We start from the raw sequence: 24,316 nt of genomic DNA, 5'->3' as shown, positions 1-24,316 counted from the left end.
ACTTACGCCATTATCTGATGCCTCGTTGAAACTACGTCCATGGGCGGATGTACTTCGGACATACGGAAAAGTATAGCCTTTGTACAACCCTTGCTGGATGTCCACTGTACGACCGCAAATGTTCATCCAAACAAGGACGTGCAGTGGACGTTCCAAACCGGCATGGAAGTTAGGCTGTTTTTCGGACGTTCCACGGACGTCCGTGGTTGCTTGGGTAACACTGCTGACTTCGCTGCAAGCGCCACCAAAAGACGGTGGTCTTCTGTCGCCCCCGCCACGTAAATGCCTATATCTTGTTTCCTGCCCACCTCTCACGCTCTCCTCCCACAATAGACAAACACAGTAGAGGCTTTTAAGAGGACTGTGATTTGGGCGAGTTGGTGAAAGTTCATGATTGACAATCCAGCGCGCTAAAACACGGCACAAAAAGAACGAGAAGAAACGGCACAAAAAGAACTCTCGTTCTTTTTGTGCCGTGTTTTCGCGCGCTGGATTGTCAATCATGGACAGTAGAGGCTTGCTCAAGTCAATTCAATTTTGCCATGTTCCACTGCTTCCGCCACCTGCTCAGGCATTTTGTGACTGTTGGACTTGGAACACTGCCGCAAGTGGGCACCGGAAGCGCTTTTTGTAAATTTCAGGTGAAAATTTTTAATTGCGATCAAAAAAATTATGCAGCCATGCAAATAATTTGCATTAGAACAATGCAAATGTCACTGATGTGTTGATTCCCCCTCAAATATGCCTGTCTTTCCTCAACAAAGTTGAAGCATTAACAACGCTACCAAATTTAGTACGGAAAAGCACGTTAAAGTATTCTTTTAACTTTTGGCCAAGTGGCAGAATAGAAGGACAGACATACCCAAATTTAAGCTCCCGCAGAAAGACTATCATCTTTAAAAGACACCACTTCTTCAGCAGTGCCGTGCAGTACCACTGGAAGAGGCCCCCGACACTGGGGACTTGACCGAGGAAGGATGCACACACGCAGGCGTTAGCAAAGCGTGTTTCCGGTTTTATTCGGGGTAGGTAGGAGAACAAAAAAAAATCTTCTTCAGCAGTGCTGTGCAGCGGCAGAGGAGGAGGAGGAGGAGGGCCCCTCGCCGCCGCTGCTCGCCTTGCCCTTGGGCGGCACGTAGGGCTGGACGAGGTGGCGGGAGAAGGCGCGCACGCGGTCGGCGCCGCGCACCTCCTGGTCGAGCAGGGGCAGCCGGGTGACGTGGAAGTCCTCGTAGAGGTCGGCGATCTGGTCCAGGTACTTGGCCTGCAGGCGGCAGCGGGCGGCGCACATGCGGCACGGCTCGGGCCCCGGGAAGAGCAGCTGGTTGACCACCACGTTGTGCGTGTCGATGCCGCACTTGGTCAGCTCCTGCACCAGCCGCTCCGTCTCGTACAGCGAGAGGAACTCGGCGATGCACACGCACACGAAGGTCGTCTGCTCGGGGTCGCGGAACTGGGCGTTCACCTGCCGGATCACGGGCAGCATCTCCTCCACCTTGGAGGACATGGCGTCCGCCGTCAGCTCCTGCAGCCCCAGCAGGCCGGCCACTTGCGAGATGAACGGGCTCAGGTGCGACTTGAGGCGCAGCAGCTTTCCCATGCCCTTCTCCATCACCTACAAGGGATGGGTGAAGAGAATTGCTCGCATTTGCACCGAGGAAGTGCTCACAGATGGTATTCTTGGCTTGGGATTTGGCGAGTAGTTTCATATTTACTGCCAATTTCAGACTGAACAAAAAACCAAGGACAGTAGAAAGGAAACAGGCACGAAGCTGCGAAAACATGAAGCAAGCACTTTACATCTTCACCGATTCTGCTAAGTGTCGGCATTTTGTCCGTGTTCCCTTTCTACCGTCCATGGTTTTTAAAGCGAAAGCTTTCTTAGTAGAACTGATGGCGTCCTATGAAAAAACATGCATTTCCCAATAGACTAGGAAGCTCTGGATGAAGAAGGAGTACAATAGTATACCTTCATCTCATAAACCATGTACTGATATACGCTTAGATTGTTCATAGATGCATTTACTTTGTGCGTAAAAAATCATCACATGGCTTTGTTCTTCGTTTCTGATTTGGGTCTTTGAAACAATTAAACACACTTCCAGCGAAGGCTGGATGAACTTTTAGCGAAGGTTCTGACACACTTCTGACGCAGTTTTGATGTCAGAAAGTTGTCACGCTTCTCTATACTTTCTTCAAGAAGGGATTGTAAAGTTTTTCGTTGAAGCTGAATTTTGCAGTCAATATTCCTGGCTCTTGGTCATACTGGTAAAGCCAACAGTGAAGCAGTGTTTGAGATGATGCCACCTTGAACAAGACGTACAGGCAGTTTCTCCAGTTCCGAGAGAAGTAATGAGAAGCTGACTAGATGCCAATAATGTGAGTGGGAGAACAGTGATAAAGGTGAGAAAGAGGACAATTTGTACTTAAAGGGACACTGAAGTGAATTTGTCAAGCTCCCGTTTTTGCTTGCACTGTGTAGACTGGCTCAAATTAGCACACTTTTCATCGTTTTTACGATTGACAAATCGGTAATTATTTTACAAAGCGCGAAAGAAGAAAAACTACCATGCGCGGTTTGCGGCGGCCGCACCAACTAAAGCTGTGACGTTAGGAGGAGCGGGCACCGTGATTGGACGATGCCCAAGGTGAGCAACCAAACAAGTTTCGGTTTCGGTTCTGTAAAACACAACCGCTGGCGTTGTTGGATGGGCATTCTCAATGACTCAGTAATCATCGTACCGCGCTTCTGCCATGTTGTCAGCTGTAAAAATGCATAAAGATAAGCCTCCTAGGACGGCTTGGAATCGTAGCATTCACTAGCCGAAACCTACGCAGTGCATGAACGCCCTCCGCGTACCCGTAGAAGCCCAAATGTCATGCGCTTTTCCCCCATAATTGGAGCTTGCCTCCCTCATGCCTGTATCGTAAAAAGCGTGTTCGCACCAGGCCAAGGGTCTGTTCATTCTGGCCTGTGCCCACTGCCTGCAAGCAGTCGGTGCTTATGGCAACAGCACGCCAACGAGAACTCGCTAGCGCGCCATGCATGTGCCAGCCTGCGCGTGTTTTGTGAACTAGTTCGTGTAGCCATGAACGTTGCGGCCCAAAAAAAGGTGAACTCAATATAGAAAACATCGGCGGAAAACAAAAAAGTTAACTTACAAAAAAAAAAGCACGTACCCGCGGGGATTCGAACTCATGACTTGCAAAACATTTGCAGTGACATACCCAGCGCCCCAGACTACTGAGCCACGGAGCGGGACGCGAAGGCCTTGCTAATATAGGGTATATATTGTACAACCGGTTTACACTTTTATTTAGTTTTGGCATTTCAAGCAGCTTAGGTGACTATTTGTTGTACTGCGATCGTGCAGTAAGCGTCGCCCGAGTTTCCACAGTAGCTCACGTCTAGCAATTGCCTTTCGTAGACGGAAAAGCGTTCGCAGATGCGTAGTCGTGCTGCTGACCGCTGTGCTTGTTCGCCCAGCGCAAAAAAGTGCTTCCCGCGCCCTAGTTTTACGCTATACGGTAAAAATATCAGTTGATTTTATTTCCTTAGTACCTATATTGACTTCGCTGACTCTTCTCCCGCCTTCGAGAGGCCTTATATTTTCCTACTGGCGTACCAGTCAGCGAAGCGTCGCATGTGCGCTTGTGCAGCGCTTGTGTGAAGCGAACTTGACTTGGAGCTAGATACAGTGTACAAACAAACCAAGTAAAGAAAGGCACATTCTTCCATTCACAAACGTGTCCTGGCTTCGTTTCAACTAAGCGAACGAATTGCGACCAAGCAATTTTTTTTAACCTCCTTGATTGCGACGACCTGCCGGCGGCCGGCGGACGAAACGCTGGGCCGACTGACTCTGTCGGCCGGGGAGCCGTGCAGTAGCGCAGCCGTGGCGCAGCCAATTGCCAGCTCATCCCCTCCTGACGTCACACGAAAACGCCACAGAAAATGGGCGAGCGTAAAGAGAGGAGGACAGCATTTTCGAATTAGTTTTTCTACTAAATAAAATCGCGTAAACGCGCCTAGAGTGATCGAAACATGGCCTGGGGACTCCGGACTACAATTTGCGCTAGTAATCCCGCAATGTTTACATATCACTTCAGTGTCCCTTTAAGCCCACAGACTTGCAATGTGCTACGACACCTCTGTTTTAGGGCCAAATAACAAGGTAGGCGACGAGAGAAGGAAGGAGAAATACAAGCAGTTCAACGACCAGTAAGGCGGCGCAAATCCTGTCTTGTTTCAGTGTTGATACAAAGCCGTAATGAAATATGTATGTAGGTATGCACATCTGCATGCACAAACATCTTGCTGGTACAAGGCACACGCCACATTCTGAGATAAGGGTTCCTCAGATGCACTTTATGCCTCCTGGTGCACTGGAAGGTAACTGAGAGTGACATAAGATGACCTGAGCTTGTCTTATTTTTGGAGACATTGCAATCAAGCACTACTGCTGCGCCAATATGGATTACGGGTGTGTTATACCCCTGCTACACTAGCGTCCGAATGTCATTTCAACCAAATGTCTTTTGACTCAAACGCCGAGTTGTGCTGCTCTACTGGGTTTTGAAATGCCATTCGGCTCAAATGACATTCGAGCCAAATGAGCACCCTGAGGGACATTTGGGGCTCTCGAATGCCATTTCTAGCACTCTCGCATGCAGCGTCTTCGATTAGCAATAAAAAATGTAATACTTCGGTACGTAAAATAAACAAAACATTTTCGTTTGTGGAGCTTTGTTCGCTGCTCATTTACTTACAATATGAAATCAACATATTTAATTTTCATACTCTCAAAACCAGTGGGTCATTTGTAAAAAAAAAAAAATGAAACTACGCAAACAACCACCACATTAGAGTCAAAACTCGTGTCTCTTCTAATCTGATATCACTTTACGGCCTTCGGCTGCTCCTAAATTTGAATGTACGAAAACAGAATGGGGCGACAACAGCGCCACTACAGAATGTGAAAGCTTTTAATTGCCATCAAAATTGTAATGTAGCATGGCGTATTCTGAATGGCATTGGAAGCACCCCATTTGAGTCAAATGACATTTGGTTCAAATGACACTCAGTCCCTAGTGTAGCCGGGGTATTATTCAGTTCCCACGCCAAGAAGGAACACACAGATTGCAAATGTGTTGTACTTTGTTCCCAGTCTTTGTCAACAGATGCACATTGTTGAAAGACGGAGGCACCATATTAGAAAAACCTATGCGTCTGATGCATGTCTAAACTGCCAGATGCACCCAAAAATGCCGTTTCGTTCTCAAAGTCCAAGTCCGCCCCTAAAAGCTGTGCCAAAGTGCCCCTATAACATAGGCAATTTTAAACCGGATTGAAATAAATCCAGGTTGAGGATACCTGTCCACTTTAAACTATAATTGAGATTTCCAACTGTTATCAAAAATGGGTGCTAATATTCTTGTCCTTGCTGTATGGAATGTTGAAGCTGGCTACTGGACTACTTTTCACATACAGTAGCCGACCGTTTTTTCGGACTTCGAAAATTCAGACTTGCTGGATATTTCGGACTTTCACGAGGAATTGCCAGTTGTCCTTAAGAGTAAAGGCTCACAAATTTTTCGGACTGCTTTTTTGTTTGGACTATTTTTGATTCCCCTCCAGATCCGAAAAATTGGTCAGCTACTGTAGTTATAACCTGGCAGTGTTGCAAATGCTCTTTCCAGATAAACATGTTCACTTCTGAGCCAGTTGTACACACACTGAATATGATGGCTCTGGAGAGGACCATTCATTTCTGCACTGTATACACTTGTGTCATTATTGCACATCAGTTTAACTTGCCTGTAAATGGTGAAAAACAGTCTTCGATTTTAGTTATTTGCAGACACTCGTTAACAGCACAAAAGGAACAGGATGGAAAAGAGAAACACATGCAACAAGTGGTGGTCCTCACAGTGCTGTTTTTTTTTTTTGTTTGTTTTGTTATTACTTGCGTTTTTCCCCGTCATAATTTGGGACTCACAGAACTACAGCTGGGATAAATGATGCGTGCCATGGCAAGCTGCCTTTGGCAGAAGTAGACCACTAAAATCCTTCAACAAGCTTGTAATGTGTATTCACAAGTGCTTTCTTCATTGCTAAAAAAATGCACAAGTGACTTTTTTGTGTCGGATCAAACACTTGAGCACCACTTCTGGAACTGCCCTGCAAACGTGCACAGCAACGGCTGGATCATCCCCAACAGTAATGGTGCCGACGCATTTTGATCACCCACACGTCTATTACCCTACGTGCCAACTCCACTGCCTCGGCACAGGCCGATTGCCAAGTCCTGGTTTTCGTGGATTTCCTTTTTCCAAATAACTCCATCAAGGAGTCCTTTTCAAGCGAAGCTTGTATTGACTCACTTGTGTCGTGGAGGCTCGTAATGGTGTTCCAAAAGCTTCCCAGCGGGTTGGGTGGTGTTTGGTTTGGGGTTTCGAGTTTTGGTTTGGTTTATACTGACTGGTGACAAGCTTTCCACACACCTGTTCTCTTTAGGGGAGGGGTTGGGTTAGTTTCTTTCCCTTTGGTCACATGAGGCGCCTTTTCACAAACACACATCCCACGAGGCTTTGCATGAGGGCAGCATGTAATCCACATTGTACCTTGCCCCTTCATGAACAACATGGTGCTCCCCTAGGCTGTGTTCTGGTGCCACCATTATTCAACTTGTGCTGTTCTCTCATGACCTGGTCCAAGCTCAACATGGACCACACCTGCCCAGCATACAGCTAGCCCACGACTGCTACCCATCTAAACCACCGTGTTCAAGCGTTCAAGAAAGTTGCATGCCAAAAGGGCGAATAGTCTGTGGCTCAGCTTTTTTGGGCTCCCTGCGCTGTCATAGGAGCTACTAAAGCAAGTACCACTCACGCTACTCCGTTGCCATTCATTCTTTTTTCACCCATAAGCTGTTGGTGCCGGGATTTCCCATTCCTAGTGTATGGTGCGGACAACGCTTGCAGAGAAAAAGAACAGGCTTCGCCACCAGATATGTAAGTTGCTTGCCATCGGCACAAGAGGATGGCATTGCTGCATGTGCCACTCAACAAGCACTGTGCATGCCTTCCGGGATAACTTTTGGGTGACACCAACGCCCACAAGTGTAACACTGGGCTGCACTATGCGGCCAGCAGTTTCAACTGCGCCAGTCCCAGCAGCCACTCACCGCATGAGTAGATGTTAGGTACCCACGAGAGGAGCGTGTTAAGGGCACAATATGAACAAGTGGGGAGCACGCAGTGGCTGCAATGTGAACATCCTCCCAAGGTTTGTGCTCATGAATTCGAGGCGTGACGGCAGCATCTCGATTTCCCAAGGCACTATTGCTGGTGAGAAAATTAAGGAAGTATTTAGTTGTTGACTTGATGATGAAACTCAAAGCATAAATTTGTGGTCCTCCTTCGAATTTTCCCCCCGTTACAATGATGTGCGTTTCAACTAGCCCAGTATTAGGTTGCATTTGTTACTGTAGAGGGTCAGGGTTATTGCTGTCCATACACTTGCACAACACTCCAACGCAGGTAAGGCCGAAACAAACTAGTGTAAAAGGAAGCACCGCACCGCACTGCAATATGACGCATACAGACGCCCGGCGCCAGTTTCCTTGTAAACATTTAAACAAAAGGAAGGTCGGCGGTGAGCTCTTTACACCGCGAGGTGACCTTTAAAGCTTCTTTGAGTGCGACCACGAGCACGCCCTTCCTCCAATCTGACTTTCTGGCCTGGCGGGCCGGCTCTAGGCCGTTTGAGTACAGCTAGCGGCGGGGAGCTGGGAAGCAGGCGGCTACTGGCAGCCAGTATAAGCGCCCCACCTGTGGGAAGGAGAGCAGTCGGAGGGTGTGTCCCGTGGGCGCCGTGTCGAAGATGACGACGGAGAAGTTCATGCTGCGCACCAGCTTCATCACCTCCGCGTAGCTCATGGCCTCGTCGATGCCCGGGAAGGCGCCCAGGATCTCCTGCATCATGCTCTTGCTGGCGCGGAAAGGGTCGCCCTCCTCGAAGTACTCGTCCGGGAGCTCGGAGAAGCCCAGGTTGGGGTCGATCTCCATGGCGTACAGGTTGGCGAAGCCCTTCACCTGCGTCGGCACCTTGGAGAACTTTTGGTCGAACGCGTCCGAGATGTTGTGTGCCGGGTCGGTGGAGATGATGAGCACGCTCTCCCGAGTCGCCGCCAACTGCACGGCCAGGCTGCAGCTGCAGGTCGTCTTGCCCACGCCGCCTTTGCCGCCGACGAAGACCCACTTGAGCGACTTCTGGTCGATGATGTTCTTCAGCGACGGCTCCAGGGGCCCGCCGGCTGACTTGTCGTCACCCGCCGTCTCCATTGCGGCCTGCCCGATGCCTCGCTAGCGATCGACTTTGAGGCGGGCGGACGATGTAGCGGCTGCAACAGCGCGGCGATCACAGACGCTGCTTTGCTGACAGGTTATTCGACGTGCCGCATCAACGTTGGCTCCATTGAGTGAACGGCAGTGGCCGAGCGGCTACGAGCCGCCTCGGCTACAGCTGCTTCCGCCTGCTGAAGCCATTGGATGACGTCATTTTGTTGTCTGCGAGAGCTCCGAAAGATGTCCGAAAGTTCGGAACGAGCGCCAGGTGGCCGGGTTTCCTCAAATTTGCATCATAAAAATCTTAGCTCGGCGTTGCTTCCCACCGGTGACAAGAGACATGCTAACTAGGGATAATAAAGGCGGCTGACTGAACCCGACGGCAAAAAACAAACAGAAGGCATGTTATTTTTTGCAGCAGACGACAAATGAAGAGTTGCGGCAGTACGTGTACGTGTACGTGCCAGAATTTCTGAATACGCGCAATTTTTACCTCGCAAACATTCGTACTTGTACAGGGAACGGTGGTTTTAGCTAACACTGTTATTCTTGAAATATAAAATACGTTTTGGGTAGCTTTGATGTGACGTGACCATCCTCCATCATAGAGGACGTGACCAAGGTAACCAAAACCCTGTGACAAATGCACGATACGCAACTGAGGCATTAATAAAACAATAATGTTATTAAATTTTAAGTTATTTGACAATATAATTCTTGTCTACGCGACCAAAATGTTTGACTTTTTGTTGCTAACATGAAAATAAACATCAATCCACGTGCAACATCATGGCGGCGTCCACATCAGCAATCGCTTGAGTACTGTAGGAATCGCCGGTATTGTGGGGCTTGCAAGCCCAGCAAAAAGGTTTGACACGCAAGCGTAGCACATGTCTGCAAAATCTGCGATGGGAAGAAGCAAAGGCGACGAAGGTACGCGGTTTTATGCATCTCACTACACCATTTTGCTTCCGTCACGAGTCATGACTCTCGACGCTGAGGTAAAGTTACGTCAGACGGAGCGTTGACTTTCATTTCGGGTTCCATTTGACGTTCCAGGCGGAATTGATTCTTACGGAACTGCACTTCCCGTAACTCGCCCTTGCAGCTGTGGCATCAGTTTTTCTTTGAGAAGGCTGTGTCTAGCGTTCCGTCCAGACGGAACGGCAACTGTCACTAAAGTTCCGTCCAGAGGAAACACAACTGGCGTTGAGAGCAGTCTTTCTTGATTTTTACATAACCGGCCAAACCGCTACCGCTCACTGACTAGCCAGAATCACTGATAATTATTAATCATTATTAATAAGTACAGATGATACAGATCCGGCCGACGCCCGCTCCACAATAATTAAGCGAGAGCAAGTATCGAAAACCTAAGAAAAGCAAATTGTATCTGATGTTGTGAACAAACCACGAAGCCTACGTAGTAAATGTCTGCAGATCAATCTATGCCATCTCGGTTTTTTACGTGCGCAAGAAAATTCAGACGCTCAGGAAAAACGCCTATCGTGAACATTTACAGTAACGCTTTTGAAAGGCAACCCACAAAAATGGCTGATGGCAGTGATCCGGAGCAGCCGGGCGTGCAAAACGAATTGGTTGCAGTTGGGATTATGGCAGTTTCTGGTGTCAACCGCTCACCAGGCAAGTACCGTTACTTCAACGAAAACCGACACGAAACCAACTGCTGATAACTGCGGTACATCAGGCGGATTCTGCAGTAGCTAAGCACCTTACTGCTGTCATCTGAACAGATCTGGCCGGATTCTAGCAGTTTTAGCCGCACGATAGTTACACTTGTGTCAGACTGTTTGCCTTCCGGACAACTGTGGCAACTATGGCAGCCTATCCTCTCAATAGTTGTTAGCGCATTAAGTTGGCCTGACGCGGTTGAGTTCTCCTGAGCTGAGGTTTCATAGTTTATGCTTGAACACAGCCCATGCCCCACTTGGTTTTTACCTGATTTTTTTTTTATGATAGCTCATCCTTTGGATACTGGTTGCCTCTCTTAGGAGCTACAAATCGTAGTTAAAGAGCCAAACAAACTCAAATCTGTTAATTTCCTCCGGGATGGCTCCATAATTTCTTCTTGAGGAAGTTTGGTGGAGTATGGAAGATTCAGTCCTTCAAAATGAGGGTAAAGTTGTGTGTCATATTCATTGTTTTCCGAGTGACCATGGGAGTCCTCGAGTTACTTTTGTTTGTATTGTGGGTACTTGAATGCACCACATCTCGGTGTTTCGGTGCTCTGGAAGCAAATATAATATCAGTTTTCTATCTATCCAGCATTTGCCTTATCTGGTTACGTCGTGTGGAATACTTGCATTAACATTCTTTTAAAGCTTGAGCTTAACTTTGCGTGCATTCAGAGTAAAATGGCCGGGAAAGGTGGTTTCGCTTGTGGGAATCCACAGAAACTTTTCAAAAGTGAAAGGGGAAGGGGCCACTACCTGGCACAACTATGGGATTGGGAAAGCTAAATTTTGCCTTTGAAAAACTGGCAAAATTGAAATATAACCAACATTTGTATAAGTACAGCTCCTTCCAGCCAACCCCCCCTCCCCACCTTTCTTGAGGATTCCAGTAGGAATGCTGAGCCTTAGTTTTAGTTTGTTCACTGCGCAGTAATTCGAGAAAAGAAGGCCAACTATTTTGATCAAATAAACATCACAGTAAATTATGTTGGTTTGACTTGATGTCACGTTTACGCAATGTACTTTGTGATGTACATGCAGCACAGAGCGATAAGGCTACATAAATGCGACTGGTTCATTCAAAACGACACCTGGGGTGCTGCAGTAGTACAAAACTTCAATGAGCCGTAAAGTAGGAGTGGTTCCCTAGTCTGGGAATCCAAGTGATGACCAGGCAACCGATGCCCTAAATACCATAAGTTGCTGGACATCCAGGTGGTCGGTCACTGGTAATCAGGTTCTCCCACAGCTGAGGGATGGCTGCGTTTTGGACATTTTTTCTGACTTGCTTTATGGCTAGATAAAGGACTTCCATGCCTTCTGCGGAACAATTAAAATCAATCTCGAGCTATTGTGAATGATTGCTTAAATAACACTTGAGAAACAGTTAAGATCTGCCCAGTACTCTGAACAAGCCTGACATCCCACGACATAACGTGTTATATATATATATAAAAAAATTGTCTATTGATCTGAGCGAGAAAGTCTGAAGGTGATTGCGGATTACTCTACGATTACAGCATCAATTACAAACATCCTGTCTATAGTCGTTGGTGTAACAGTCCCATTTGGTGCCTAGGCCGATCCCCCATCGATGGTAACGGGGATGAGTTTGCAGTTCAGCCAATCCTGTGTTGTAAAAGTCAGCAGCGATCTGAAAAAGTGTATTGGTGCACGCTTGTTGGTGCATGCTGATGTTAATTAAATAGCGCTGGAACGGGACCAGAGTGGCAAGAGGGACTCTAATGACTAGCTACAAAAATAGCGAGAATATCTCGATCAATGCAAAGATCATCGATCATCCGCAAGAATGTCTCTTTGCATGTTTCCTTTGTGTAGATATGAATTTGTTTCGAATCTCCTTATCGTTATTTCCTTCTTTTCTTCTTCTTGTTCTTTTTTTTTTTTCAGGGGTATATATTTCGCCACGGTGAAATATACTCATCGTTAGGCAGCACCCAATCGTGTCACTCTTTCTTTCCCTGTTCAAATGCTGCTGTTTAAAAATCAGTGTTAGTGACAGCAGCGATCACAACTATTGTAAATAAGGAAAGACCAATAGCCGCGACGTCCCGGCGATACGATGGTGCTCCTATTCACAAGATGGCGATGGAGAAAGACGAAGCAGCTCGAGCGAGAGCTGCTCCCGCGTGATGACAGGCACCGATGATGATAATCTATCTCATCGGTGCAGCAATGATGACCCCTATAAAGTTTCTACAATTATGATTTGAAATGGACAACGTAATTGCCAAAAATTTCCCATTAACAGCTGACTCTGTAAATCAGTTGTGCAGAGCTAAAATGCAAAATCATGCCCAAGTACACACTACTGCAAAATTTGGGGGCCTCAAACATGCAGACGGGAAAGAAAGGGGGGGAAAAAATTCATTTATTTATTTTACAGTTTTGGAAGACTCTATTCATTATTCTAAGGACCTTTGCTGAATGGGTACTTTAGCCATTCTCTAAAGACAAGACAGCATTGGTTTGTTCACGATGATTTATTCTCTGCAGGCAGCGGCGACGGTGGCAGGCAAGAGGCCGCCAAGAGCGTGTGCCTCGTACACCTCGACCTTGGGGTGGGTGGTGCCGAGCGGCTGATGGTGGACGCTGCGCTGGCCCTGCAGTCTCGGGGACACCCCGTCACCATTGTCACCACCCACCACGACCCGCAGCACTGCTTCCCCGAGACGCGTGACGGCACCCTCAAGGTACGAGACGGCACGTTGGGCCGCAGACTTGTGGGGTGTCTCATTAACCGTCTGATGACAGTAGCAATTTTTTAGTGAAACCGCTATTCATTCATTCATAGCTTTATACGACCTTTGTTTAGTACCTGGGGCTCAAGGTCAGGTGCACATTAGGTGTCAAACGTCCTTTTGTCTCCTGAATACTATACTGAGTAATATTGTCTCCTAAGACCGTGACCGTCACCTTTGCGCTCTCAAACTCTTAGTGGTGTCCCAGTGAACATTTCGGGGCTGTGATCACCGTGACTGCTAGGTTGGCTGTCAACGTGTTATGATCGCTTGTGGTCGCTCCGCAGTTTCCTGAACTGTGCTCCAATTCCAAGTGAACATTTAGCCAGTGCGTGTTTACCCCTTCTTTTATTTTTAATCTGACCTAGTGATCTCATGACCACGTGTAGTCGCTCCGCGGTTGCCTGAACTCTGCTAAAATTGAAAGCGAACATTTCCCCAGTGCGCTAGAACATTTCTCTAGTGTGTTTTAACACTTCTTTTACTTTTACCTCGAACTACTAAACTCTGTCTACAAACCTCTTGTCTTTTTTTTTTTTTTTTTTCATTTGTGTCATTATTCACCTGACGTAGCATGTTAGGCTACCTGCTGGATAGACCTCGTCAGCACCATTAAACTGCCTTCTCTGTCTCTCCTAATAACTAATGAGCGTTGCAGGTCCTATTGAGTGCGACTGTTCTTGGCAGGATGCCTACCCTAAGAAGTAGCTTGTTGACTAAAGAACAACAACATTTTGAAGCGAAAGATTCAAAACATTTTGTTTTCTTTCGTATTTGTGAAAATCGTTCAGGTGAGCACCAATATAAGCCTGGCCATAGACAAGAATTTGATCAAAGTAATTAACAATGTTATTAATCACAGAGGTGGGTTCCGCTGGAGGAACTCTTGAGCGAAAAAGCAAAATAAATTTACAGGCAGACGCAGTGAAATGTCTGCTAGTCGGAAACAAGCAGAAAAGCCAATTTATGATTTCTGGTGACCAATTTCAAGCGTACTGGATCTGCTGTTTGGTCTTCTCCGAGAATTTCAAAAGTGTCCGACCAATGTTTTCCTGCGTCATTGTGTTTTTAGTTTTGCCGCAGACCTCTGGTGCACGTAAGCTTGCCGTACTTCAGTTTACTTGTAGGTGGGGTAAAAATTTGTAGAATGTAGAAATTTGTTTGCAACTGCGAGTCTCGCAACTGCCACTTACTAGAAAGCCGCGTTAGGTGTGTGGGTTGCCATTTGTGGCAGTCACGGCAGACGGACATTGCTGCAAGGCCAATGTGCTTTCTATCCACACCACAGGATGCCGACAGCAACAGACCCACTTTGGGCACAGTTGGAGTGGTGTATTTAATTGCTATACGCAGGAAGAGGACACCTGATACATGCCATCCCAACGACTCTACTTCAAAAAAAAAATCAGTGTCCTAGCCTTATGCATGTTGTAGTTAAGAACTGTGTGAATATTTTCTGACAGATTAAACCAAGCATTCAGCACGTCTATATTGTCAAAAGGCACAGCCTGTGGATAGACTTTGTGCACGCCTGGGGTTGTGAACTGTAATCTGGGGGTGTCAGCAATGACACCCTAGGGGTTTGAAGAAGCAGTCAGCGGTTGTCAGTTACGACACCCTAGCTGAGGGTGTTGTGTGTTCCAGCGCACATAAAGGGGGAATTCGTGTCATGCCCTTCTCTAATAATGCAAAAGCATTATGTGCCTCACTAGTTGAAAAATCTGGCATTGTTGGCCGTCCGCATTGGATTACCTATACCAAAGAGTTTTGAGCAGAGTGCAGTGTATAGCACAGGATGGCACATAAGGAGAGCAGGTGCACCAAACCCGCGGAGCACTCAGATTTTGGGAAAGTATTGGTGTGAAGTGAAGGTGACTGTGTTTATGTGCTACTAAATGAATAAAAATAATGCAGCAAAATTTTGGCGGGCACTGAAGTCTGCTTACGCATGTCGACAGAAATCCATAATGCGCCTGCGTTAAAGCATGTGAGCAGACTTTAGGGCTGCAACAAACTTTTTTTCCCCAACTGGTTACTCTCACAGCTCAAATTTAGGATTTTAAACTTGCCCAAGCATCTGCTGGAGAGAAGTGCCCTCTGCTGTTTTGGTTGCCTCTCTCGGAAAAACTCTGCCACGGTGGACCTTTTGTGAGTTCATGGTGGGAAGAGCGCGTCGTATGAGATAGCACTGAAGGGTGTGGGGACCTGCAGGTGGTGACCGTCTGCGACTGGCTCCCGCGCTCCATCCTGGGCCGCTTGTACGCTGTCTGTTCTTACCTGCGCATGGTGCTGGCCGCCATGTACCTCGTCTGGTTCAGCGACCTCCGACCCGACCTCATCATCTGCGACCAGGTGCGGGGCATTTTCGGGGCGTCTGCGACCAGGTGGCATTTTCGTGACTCCCAGACAAGTCGTGAAGGGGGAGGGAAGATTGCACGGTGCCCTCTGACTGACGGCACTGTTTGAAATGGTCCTTTTAGGATGAGGATCGAGTTCATTTTAGATATTGGTAGGGCTTTTGTGGCAACTTCAAATGCAAAACATTCAGGACTTGAGAGCGTTTGGAGTTGGGGTACTTCTCTGGGTAGCTCAGACTCATCGCTGGCACCGAAAGGGCCAACAGTATCCTGGTGCTCAAAAGAGCAAGGTAGACCCTTATCAGCATTTGACCAGGGGAAGGGGAAGACCTAGTGCAGTTCTTTAAAGGATTTTTTTTTTTTTCTGGTTGCAAACTGTTCAGCCTTCTCTTTGCCAAGTAGCATCAGAAGGGTCTTTTCTTTGAGAACCTTTCTGAAGGCGTGCCCTAAGAAGCCAGCCACGCTAGAGTCTCCCTCCCCCAGTTACAAGGTGAATATTTGCGTTCGAAATTGAGGCTAGCCAGAGCCGGGAATTCCTGCCTCATGCTCCGAGGTTTGTCACAGCTTTCATTGTAGTAGATGGGCAAAACTGATATATTGAGAACCCTTGGAGGAGTACTGACACAAAATTTCAAAGCTGAGATAACTACGTAAAAGACTTTCTGTGTGTATGGAAATATCTCCCAGGAAGTTTGAACAGTCGCCGTTGAGTAGAACATATTTTGAATAAATTTTAATCTTTGCACGCAAGAGAAAGCTCAGAATGGATAACCTTTCGACATCAGCATGATGTGTTGCCAGACCTCCGATGCCAGGGCACCCGGGATGTAGCCAAAGTGCTGGCTGCTGTTGGCCTGCGCTCCTCTGCCTTGTGTATTGTGTCACAGTTTTGGGGTTGCTGCCACGCTACCGACCGAGTGTATGCGACCATGGCCGGTCTGGGCACGCTCACTCGCTTGCTCTATCGCACGTGTCCAGACCAGCCATAGTTCAACAAAAAGAGTGACATCAGGAGCCTGGTCCAATCATGGCAGCTGCCGTGGTATTGGTTTCGTTGAAACTGAAACTGACACAAATAAAGGAGGCTGTAAATAATTATTTAACTGTGGTCGCCCGTTTTAAGGTGCCATTCTATGATTACTGTGCTGGGAGGCACCCATAGCAGATAAAAATACCTAACCTGAAAATTCCATGTCAGTACTCTTTTAGCAGCATACATGTAAGTTTTCTGTTTGATACTGCAGGACTGATGGGGGGGGGGAATAAAGCATGCACAGTGTGATAGAAGCTCGCAGCATCCTTGTTGGGTGACGGTGCTTTATGAGGCTGTAGCCCGAACTGCTCAGACTTGGATGCTGGCATCAACACAGAGTTATAGCAAATGCATGCATGACAGGGGCAGCTGAAAAGATAGGGGCAGTTAGTTAGCAGATGTTTGTGCATGTACAGTTCCCCTACGGGAGACAGTTCCGCATATGTGCCGGTAGCGCTTCCAGCCTCAAACCTCCACAGCTTCAGTTGGCATTCTTTGTCTCCGTCCGTGTTGTGTGCTCATCGTAGCCAGCAGGCATGTGAGAGAGCGGCCCTGCCCCTGGCACGCAGGTGTCTGCGTGCGTGCCCGTGCTGCGCCTGTGCCCGGGTGCCCCCCGGGTGGTGTTCTACTGCCACTTCCCGGACTTGATGCTGTCCCCGCGGGGGGGCCTCCTGAAGCGCCTCTACCGCTGGCCGCTGGACGCGCTCGAGCAGTGGAGCACGGGCTGCGCACACCGCGTCCTCGTCAACAGCCGCTTCACCGGTGAGCAGCGAGAGCCTCGCCACAAAGTGGTTTCCCAGTTAAGCGTCTTCTCTGAGCATCTTTTTGAAGTGGTGGACAGGCGTTAATCGACCCCTAAATCTGGCTGATTAACACCTGCCCATCACTTCTGGTTGTCGATCAATTCCCTCTCGCATTCCTCCTCCTCCTAGCCTCCTGGTTAGCTCAGTTGGTAGAGCGACTGCTCCAGATAAGCGGTGGTGCCAGGTTTGAATCCTGGACCAGGACGAATTTTTCTTCAACCGCGAAATTTCTGGGAAAGCTGTACAGCTTTCCTTTGCGGCTGCACGGCTGCATGCGAGGTGGATGTCAAATTTTCCTTCACAGAAACTTACGCCACTTTGTGGACCACCTTTAAATCTGATCGATTAAGGTGTGGAGAAGCAAATTGGAGAGCAGGCACCCCAAAGTTAAAAAATCAACGAGTTGTTCCAATCATAGGAGTCTCTGGTCAACTTTATCTGTTCGGTGCAATTTGGATTTGCCATAAGGATGGCTTTTCGTAGAGCAGGCCCATTTTATGGCCATCAGTAAGTTTGCGGGAAGAAGGTCAATTTGACCTATTTGCTATAAATGTTATTCAAAAGGACATAATTAATATTGAGTTTTGCCTGAGCTCCAACTTGTGCACGGTCCGGACACTTATGTCAGCTGCGTTACTTGCTGACCCCGACTAGAAAGTTGTGTGGCACTCTTGCTGTGTAGTGTTTGCAAACATGGCTGCTTTGTGAACATCAGCAGAGCAACTGCTGTGTTTGTGACTTGCGGGTTTTTGTGTTTGGTTTCGTACAGACTATCTGCGTTCCCCTGAATAAGCAAGATCGTTTTGCTACGGCTGTGTAACGGCAAAAAAAAAATATCGGAATCGAAATGACCATTAATCATTGCTTCGTTGCAATTAGCGTGGGTCAGTTTAGCCACCATCCTCACTGTTGCTGGTATAGGGTTGCCACCTTTCCCCGAAGAAAAAACCGGCCCTTCAAGGGGAGAGGGGGGCGTGGTATGTAGAAGATTGCATGGGTGTTGAAAAAAAGCAGCCATGTTTTTTTTTAATTGAGATGCAATGCCATTTCGTGGAGCGTTTTCCTACAGAGAAATCAACATAACGTTTGCACTGAAGGTAATTGAGATTTTAGTTATTGCTCTGAATGTGCTGCACTGAAAAGTGACCGCAATTGCTGACTGGGCCGACGGAATTTTGTTGTGTTGTTCCTCCCTTTGGTCCTCTCCATCTCAGGAATCGCGCCCGGCTGCGTATTTTTTCTGCTCGCGTGTCTTTGCACAGCTTGTCGACACATATTTATTGTCGTAGTTGCTCTATTTACGCTTACAAAAGGCAAAAAAAAAATAACCGCGACACAATGGCCAAAAAAATTGGCCAATGTCGGCCGGTTTTAGATACAGACCGGCAACCGGCCCGCTGGTAAAAAAACTGGTCGGGCCGGTCTAAAACCGGTCAGGTGGCAACCCTACCCGGGTAGATGAACCATTGTTCAATGCCCTCTGGTCAGCCCTTGGTCAGTCCTGGAACGAGCATCAGTTGTGAAGCAAAACCATGTTTCAGCCTTCAAAAACTAAACTAATGGAGAGCGAGATGGTGGCGCTCTTAGGTTTGAAATCTCAGCCTCACTGCGGATAGTCCATGGGTAGCCCAAGGATATCCTACGCCTTAGGGATTTATACGAAAAAAAACGAATGCCTCATTGCTTCTCTGAGTCTGCAGTGAGTCCAACACTGTAAATCAAAGAGCCCCGGTCCCTGCGCGTTCTTCATGAGCAAGCCAGGAGTGAAACTAGCTGCAGTACTGGTTCATCTCTTCTGCCTCCTCCACTTTTGGCGACCACTAGAGTGACTAAATAAGCTTTCAAAGTGCCGCCACTGAAGCACGCAAGCGAGCAACAGTGGCAATTATAGTGTTTATCAGTGTTCCCAGGTGCCGCCTCTACGGTCTCTTTGCTAACTTTGACTGGGTCGTTTTTAAACAACACTGCTAAAGACGCAGCAACACGGCATCTTTGTACACACTTCAGCAGCTGAAAATGCGTCAGAGCGTGGGATCTTTGATTCGTGTTCGGAACGGCGTCACTTGCGCGCAGCCACAGAACAGGGAGGACAAGCTGAGGCGACCACAGTTGACCGACAGAAAAAGCGTAAACAAGATGGCGGTGCCCATGAACCTTTGCAGTGTAAACAAACTTCACGTAATGCGAATTCAACTGACCAATGGTCATGGTGGCAGCACGGAACAGTCGGAGAAAAGAGTGTTGGTACTCTGTTCCTTTATCTAGTGCAACTCGTGGGCGCGAGAGAACAGCTGCCGAACGTGCTTTCCCTTCGTGACTGAGTTCCTCTTCCTCTGCGCACAGGGGAGGTGTTCCGGCAGGCGTTCCCCCGGCTGTCGGGGGTGCCCCTGCGGGTGCTGTACCCGACGGCGAGCCTGTCGTGCGTGGAGCGCCCCCTCGAGGGCTCCCTCGAGGAGCTGGGCATCGAGAAAACCGAGGGGGCCCTCTTCCTCTCGCTCAACCGCTTCGAGCGCAAGAAGAACCTCGCCCTGGCCCTGCACGCCGTCCGTGAGTGCCTCTCTCCCTCTCTCTGTTCTGAGATAAGCCCACAGTGCTGGTGCTACGCACAGGTAAACTGATACTGTGCCGTGCCCCACCCCTAAACCGGCCTAAATGATAACGAAGCACCCTTATTTACGAAAATAATGCCGCAGGTGAGCCAGGAGACCATTTAACAGCAAAAAAAGAAAATTTCAGGTGTTGCAAAAATTTTGGCATTGCTGGGGTTTGAGCCCTTGTCATTCGCGCCAAAACCCATGATTCTACCTCTAAGCTACCGAGGCCAAAAAGTGGAGTGCTTTTGTGGAAAAAGTGAATAATCTGCGTACTAGTCTTCTAAAAAGGAAAAGAAAGAATATAACTCATGTGGATTGTGCCATGCAGTGAAGCAATGTCTCAACTCTTTACTGCGAAGGAAAGTTTCACATCCACCTGAATGCAGCCCTACGGCTACAAAGGAAAGCTTTCCTTCACAGAATCTTACTCAACCTTGGGGATTTCCCCTAAATCCCTTAATTATATGTTTGAAGAAAGCAGGAAGCTTTTTTGTTGGGGATAAATGTTTTTGAAGTCCTATCAAGGGCACTTATTGTATTCGCAACGCACGCAAATTTCTGGAGAAGTACCTGACGGCACAAAAAAAAATGCTGGGAGTTGAAGACGAAACTTGGTGGCGCAAACAGCTGGCCCAGATTTTTTTGTTTGTTTGTTTTTGTTGGGTTTTTTTCTTTTTTTGCTTTCATTTCCAGATCATGTACCTAGTTACTCACTGTCGTTTTATTAATCGCAACTAATGCCCCCATTACAAAAACTAACAGTGGCACTAGAGTCGGCAGTGGCAGACTTTTATTCTGCAGCAGTTAAATGTTTAACGTCATGTCCTTTGAGATGCACACAAACTCATAGCGCCACCTAGGTGCTGCAATAGAGAAAAGAACCTGCGGTTTCTCACTGCCAGCCATTTAGACGTTGCCATATTCACACTATCAGTCAGGTGATAGAGAAGTGCGCTGAGTATACTGAACCCCTATATATCGCCTTCATAGATTATGAGAAAGAATTTTACTCTGTCGAAACCTCAGCAGTCATGCAGTCATTGCGGAATCGGGGTGTAGACGAGCATTACGTAAAAACACGAGGATATCTGCAATGGGGCCACAGCTACCATCATCCTCCATAAGGAGATCAGTAAAATACCTATCAGGAAGGGTGTCAGACAAGGAGACACAATATCTCCAATGTTATTCACAGCATGTTGACAAGAAGTATTCAGAACGTTGGATTGGGAACAGGTGGGAGTAAGGGTTAATGGAAAATACCTCAGTAACCTCAGTTCAGTCCGAAACCGTCCACCCGGTGGAAATTCTCTGGGCAAACAAAATACGGCGTCCTGAGCAAATCAAAGGGACTGGGAGGCAGAGCAGTTTTTGTGCACGTTTCAACATTTCTTGAAACACATTGTTAGGCAAGTTGGTGCATACTTGTTCGAAAGATTAGAAGCGCTTGTCTGGTCATGTTTCTTCTGTCGCATTGTGGTCGAGTTTCAGAACAGTGTTCCGTGCCCACAAGGCCAAGCTTTCTACAGTGGCGTGTTAAAATGTGTTGGTTGTATATACCTCTGCGTAGGTATGCTTTTTTCTCTGTTGTGGCTTCTTTTTTTTCTTTCTTTGTTTTTTTTTTTCTTTTTTTTCGTACGAGTTTAATAAAAGTGTTGTTAATGTGTTTCACATTTGTTTTCTTTTTGTCTTTCAATATTGCATTTTACATACAACGCATCTCTTTAACTCGCCTTGTCCCGCGTCGTTGTCACGGCATAGTCCGCATCCCTCCCACATTCTCCTCGCCGCGACAGCTGCGCGCTCCGCCACTCTCACCGCAGCGCCATCTGTGCGTCAGCGCGCAGCTTGCGCTTGGCTGCACTCACTCCCGTCGCCGTGCCAGCTGTGCATTAGCGCGCAGCTTGCGCTCGGTTAAAAATTTACACCATCTTCCCGCGAGGGGAACCATGGGGTAGATGCGACGCATCAGGGGTGAACATGCTGCGTAATTAGGATACACAACAACAGCAATCCACATGCTGACATCGCTAACATAACGAAAATGCAACGGCAACCCCCGATGCGTTGCATCTACCCCATGGTTCCCCTCGCGGGAGGATGGTGTAAATTTTTTTTTAATGTATGCAGTGAGCTGTAGAGTCCTTGTTACTGTACATTTGTATTGCCACTCCTGCCCAAGGCCTGCCACTCAGGCCGACTGCATTCAATGAATAAATAAAAAAAGAAATAAAGCTAATTTCTCAAGCGAACGAAATGGGTTAAAACATGAGCTTCCTCCCGTGCAACCTGAGTCAAAGTCAAAGCCAAAATCCAAGCTGCTTCGACCACGTTGGAATGGCACAATCGGATAGCCGTCGGCTTCATAACACAAAAGACCCAGGTTCGATTCCGACCACGAGAAGCGCTTTCTTTCTCGGGACACTAGATATGCCTTAATGTCTTATCTTTTCTTTATATGTCGCATGACAAAAATGCGAATTAAAAAAAAAATAAAGATATGCCTTTGCTTATCATCACCACCGTTTTGTGAACCCATTGTTTAAAGTTGTCTTTTCTGCAGTTTACTTCCGCATTTTGGTGCCACCAGTGGGGCAATGAAAACTTCACTTTACCTAAATAAATAGATAAGGCCCGTAGGTGACAAATTGATCCCAGTGCAATATGTGTGTGTGTGTGTGTTGTATTCCAGAGCATGCCTCCAAGGAGGTTCCCTTGCACCTGATTGTGGCTGGCGGCTACGACCCCGAATGCCGCGAGAACGTGGAGCACTGGTCGGAGCTGACGTCGCTCGCCGAACGGCTGGGCGTGGAGCGGCGGGTGAGCTTTGTGCGGTCACCCAGTGAAGCGGCCAAGCGTCACCTGCTGCACGCCTGCCGCGCGGTCGTCTACACGCCGGCCAACGAGCACTTCGGCATCGTGCCCGTGGAGGCCATGTGCCTGCGTCGGGCCGTGGTCGCCTGCGACAGCGGGGGCCCCACTGAGACGGTCGTGCATGAGGAGACCGGCCTGCTGTGCGCGCCGACTGCCGAGGCCTTTGGCGAGGCCCTGGTGCGGCTCGCACGCGACAAGAGCCTGGCGCAAGAGATGGGCGAGCGGGGACGTGAGCGCGCCGAGGCGCTCTTCTCCTGGGACCGTTTTGTGGGAGAGCTTCATCAGGCTGTGTTTGACGACGAGCCCTGATTTCCACTCCTGTCTTCGAGTACTTATTCGTTGCATTGTGTTGAGATGTGGGTTGGTGGTGGCCATTTGTGCAGTAAAGCGCCCCCCCATGACACCACTGGTGTCGTCTCTGGTCCGTATTGACGAGCTCTGATTGGTCGCTTTTCTGTCGTTTTTGGTTGAAATGTGGCCTGTGTGCGGGGTCGGGGGTCGTTTTTGCAGTAAAGTACATTTGCAGCGCCACTGCCATTGCCTTGCTGCGGTTGCTTCAGGTTTCGTTGCGTTGTTGCACCGAATCTCCCAAATCCCAGGAGGCCGTCTCAGGTGATGGGTGGAACCTTTACTGGCCATTGGCGAAATTCGAAACAAGGTCACTTGCTGGACAGTCCGTATGATGTAGTATGTGTGGGCATGCCTCTTCTTCAAGCTGTCACTTTTCCGTGCAGTAATGTGAATCTTTTGGTTGTACTGCTGTTGTTATGCTTCGTGGTAGTGCCAGAACTTGTACTGACTGTTCTTAATGATGTGTGCTGGTTTGGTACAAAAAGACGAGGAAGATGCCAAGGATGTACGCTTTGTTTCTGTCTCATCCAAATTCCAGCCTCCTGTGTTATGTTGTCAGAAAGTGTTGGGTAGTCGCGTATGGGTGTGACTGTTAGCAGCAGCGATTGGCAGTGCTCGCTTTGCAGATGGCTTGTGGGATTGTAGGGCAGGGCAGCCAGCTGTTGACATGCATAGATGGGCAAAGTGGTGCAGTGCGGAAGCACCTGGTTTCTGCCATGTTCAAGATGCCTGCCACCAGTCTTCATTTTCATTTTCTGTTTTTAGTGTGAATTTGCGAACACTATTAGCCTACCCGTGCTGGTTCTGTGGGAAATTTGTGAGGCCTATTTTGTGAAGCCTCCCATGTTTTCAAGTTCATAACGTGCTTGCACAAAGGTTTATGCGCCGTAGAGGGAGGGGGCGATGCTTGCATGCGACAGCGCTACGTTTGGCCTAACGTCATGCCTTGAGATAATGTAGTCAGCTGGTACCCGCGCTTAGCATACGAGTATGGCGTTGCTTGGCATGTCGTACAGCTCACCGTAAAGGTTATACATAACATTAAGCCTAAACAAATGAGATGTTAGGCCTAACATCATGCTTTGAGGTACAACATCGTTAACCAGCTTCCCATTGGAGAAACTAAGTTTAGGCTTAGCATCTTAGGCTTAACCAATGCCTACCTGACAGTTGCTGCCACGTGCAAAATATGTGTCAGGCAACACCTCGGAATAAATGTTGCGAATTTTGTGCGATACAATAAATCACTGCTGCTGTGCTTACAGTTTGCACAGTTGTACACCACCAAAAACGAGGGAACGTAAAGTTTCTTTTGAGTGTCCCGCTTAAATTTTAGTACGCTTTCACTTCGACCACTGGTCACTGATTTCGGGACCAAGTTTGGAAGACACCAGCAGTGCAGGTGCTTACAGCCCAAAGAAGGCCGAATATTTTTTTACTTGTGCATTTTTTGTGTACCCTTCATCTTGTGTTTCCTTGTAAGGCAATTCTAGTCTTCA

General features: G+C 47.9%; 2 protein-coding genes across 2 annotated transcripts; one reads left to right on the top strand and one right to left on the bottom strand.

Annotated features, from left to right (window-relative positions):
* Positions 1–994: 994 nt before the first annotated feature.
* On the bottom strand, positions 995–8,571 carry LOC144162297 (ATPase ASNA1 homolog). Its single transcript, XM_077692773.1, has 2 exons — positions 7,834–8,571; positions 995–1,615 (listed from the first exon to the last, which is right to left on the bottom strand). The coding sequence occupies exons 1-2, from the start codon at positions 8,344–8,346 to the stop codon at positions 1,055–1,057; spliced, it is 1,074 nt and encodes a 357-aa protein (XP_077548899.1). The 5' UTR covers positions 8,347–8,571; the 3' UTR covers positions 995–1,054.
* Positions 8,572–9,119: 548 nt separating this feature from the next.
* On the top strand, positions 9,120–22,922 carry Alg2 (alpha-1,3/1,6-mannosyltransferase Alg2). The gene is made up of 6 exons (XM_077692772.1): positions 9,120–9,282; positions 12,561–12,757; positions 15,017–15,157; positions 16,765–16,957; positions 19,342–19,545; positions 22,285–22,922. Exons 1-6 carry the CDS (start codon positions 9,240–9,242, stop codon positions 22,773–22,775), a joined length of 1,269 nt encoding a protein of 422 aa, XP_077548898.1. The 5' UTR covers positions 9,120–9,239; the 3' UTR covers positions 22,776–22,922.
* Positions 22,923–24,316: the final 1,394 nt, after the last annotated feature.

Source organism: Haemaphysalis longicornis, unplaced genomic scaffold, assembly GCF_048455015.1.
Source record: "Haemaphysalis longicornis isolate Haplotype H1 unplaced genomic scaffold, Haemaphysalis longicornis Haplotype H1 scaffold_12, whole genome shotgun sequence".
NCBI lineage: Eukaryota > Metazoa > Arthropoda > Arachnida > Ixodida > Ixodidae > Haemaphysalis > Haemaphysalis longicornis.
The sequence above is the reverse complement of the archived record's forward strand: the minus strand, read 5'-3'. Positions and strand labels throughout refer to the sequence as shown.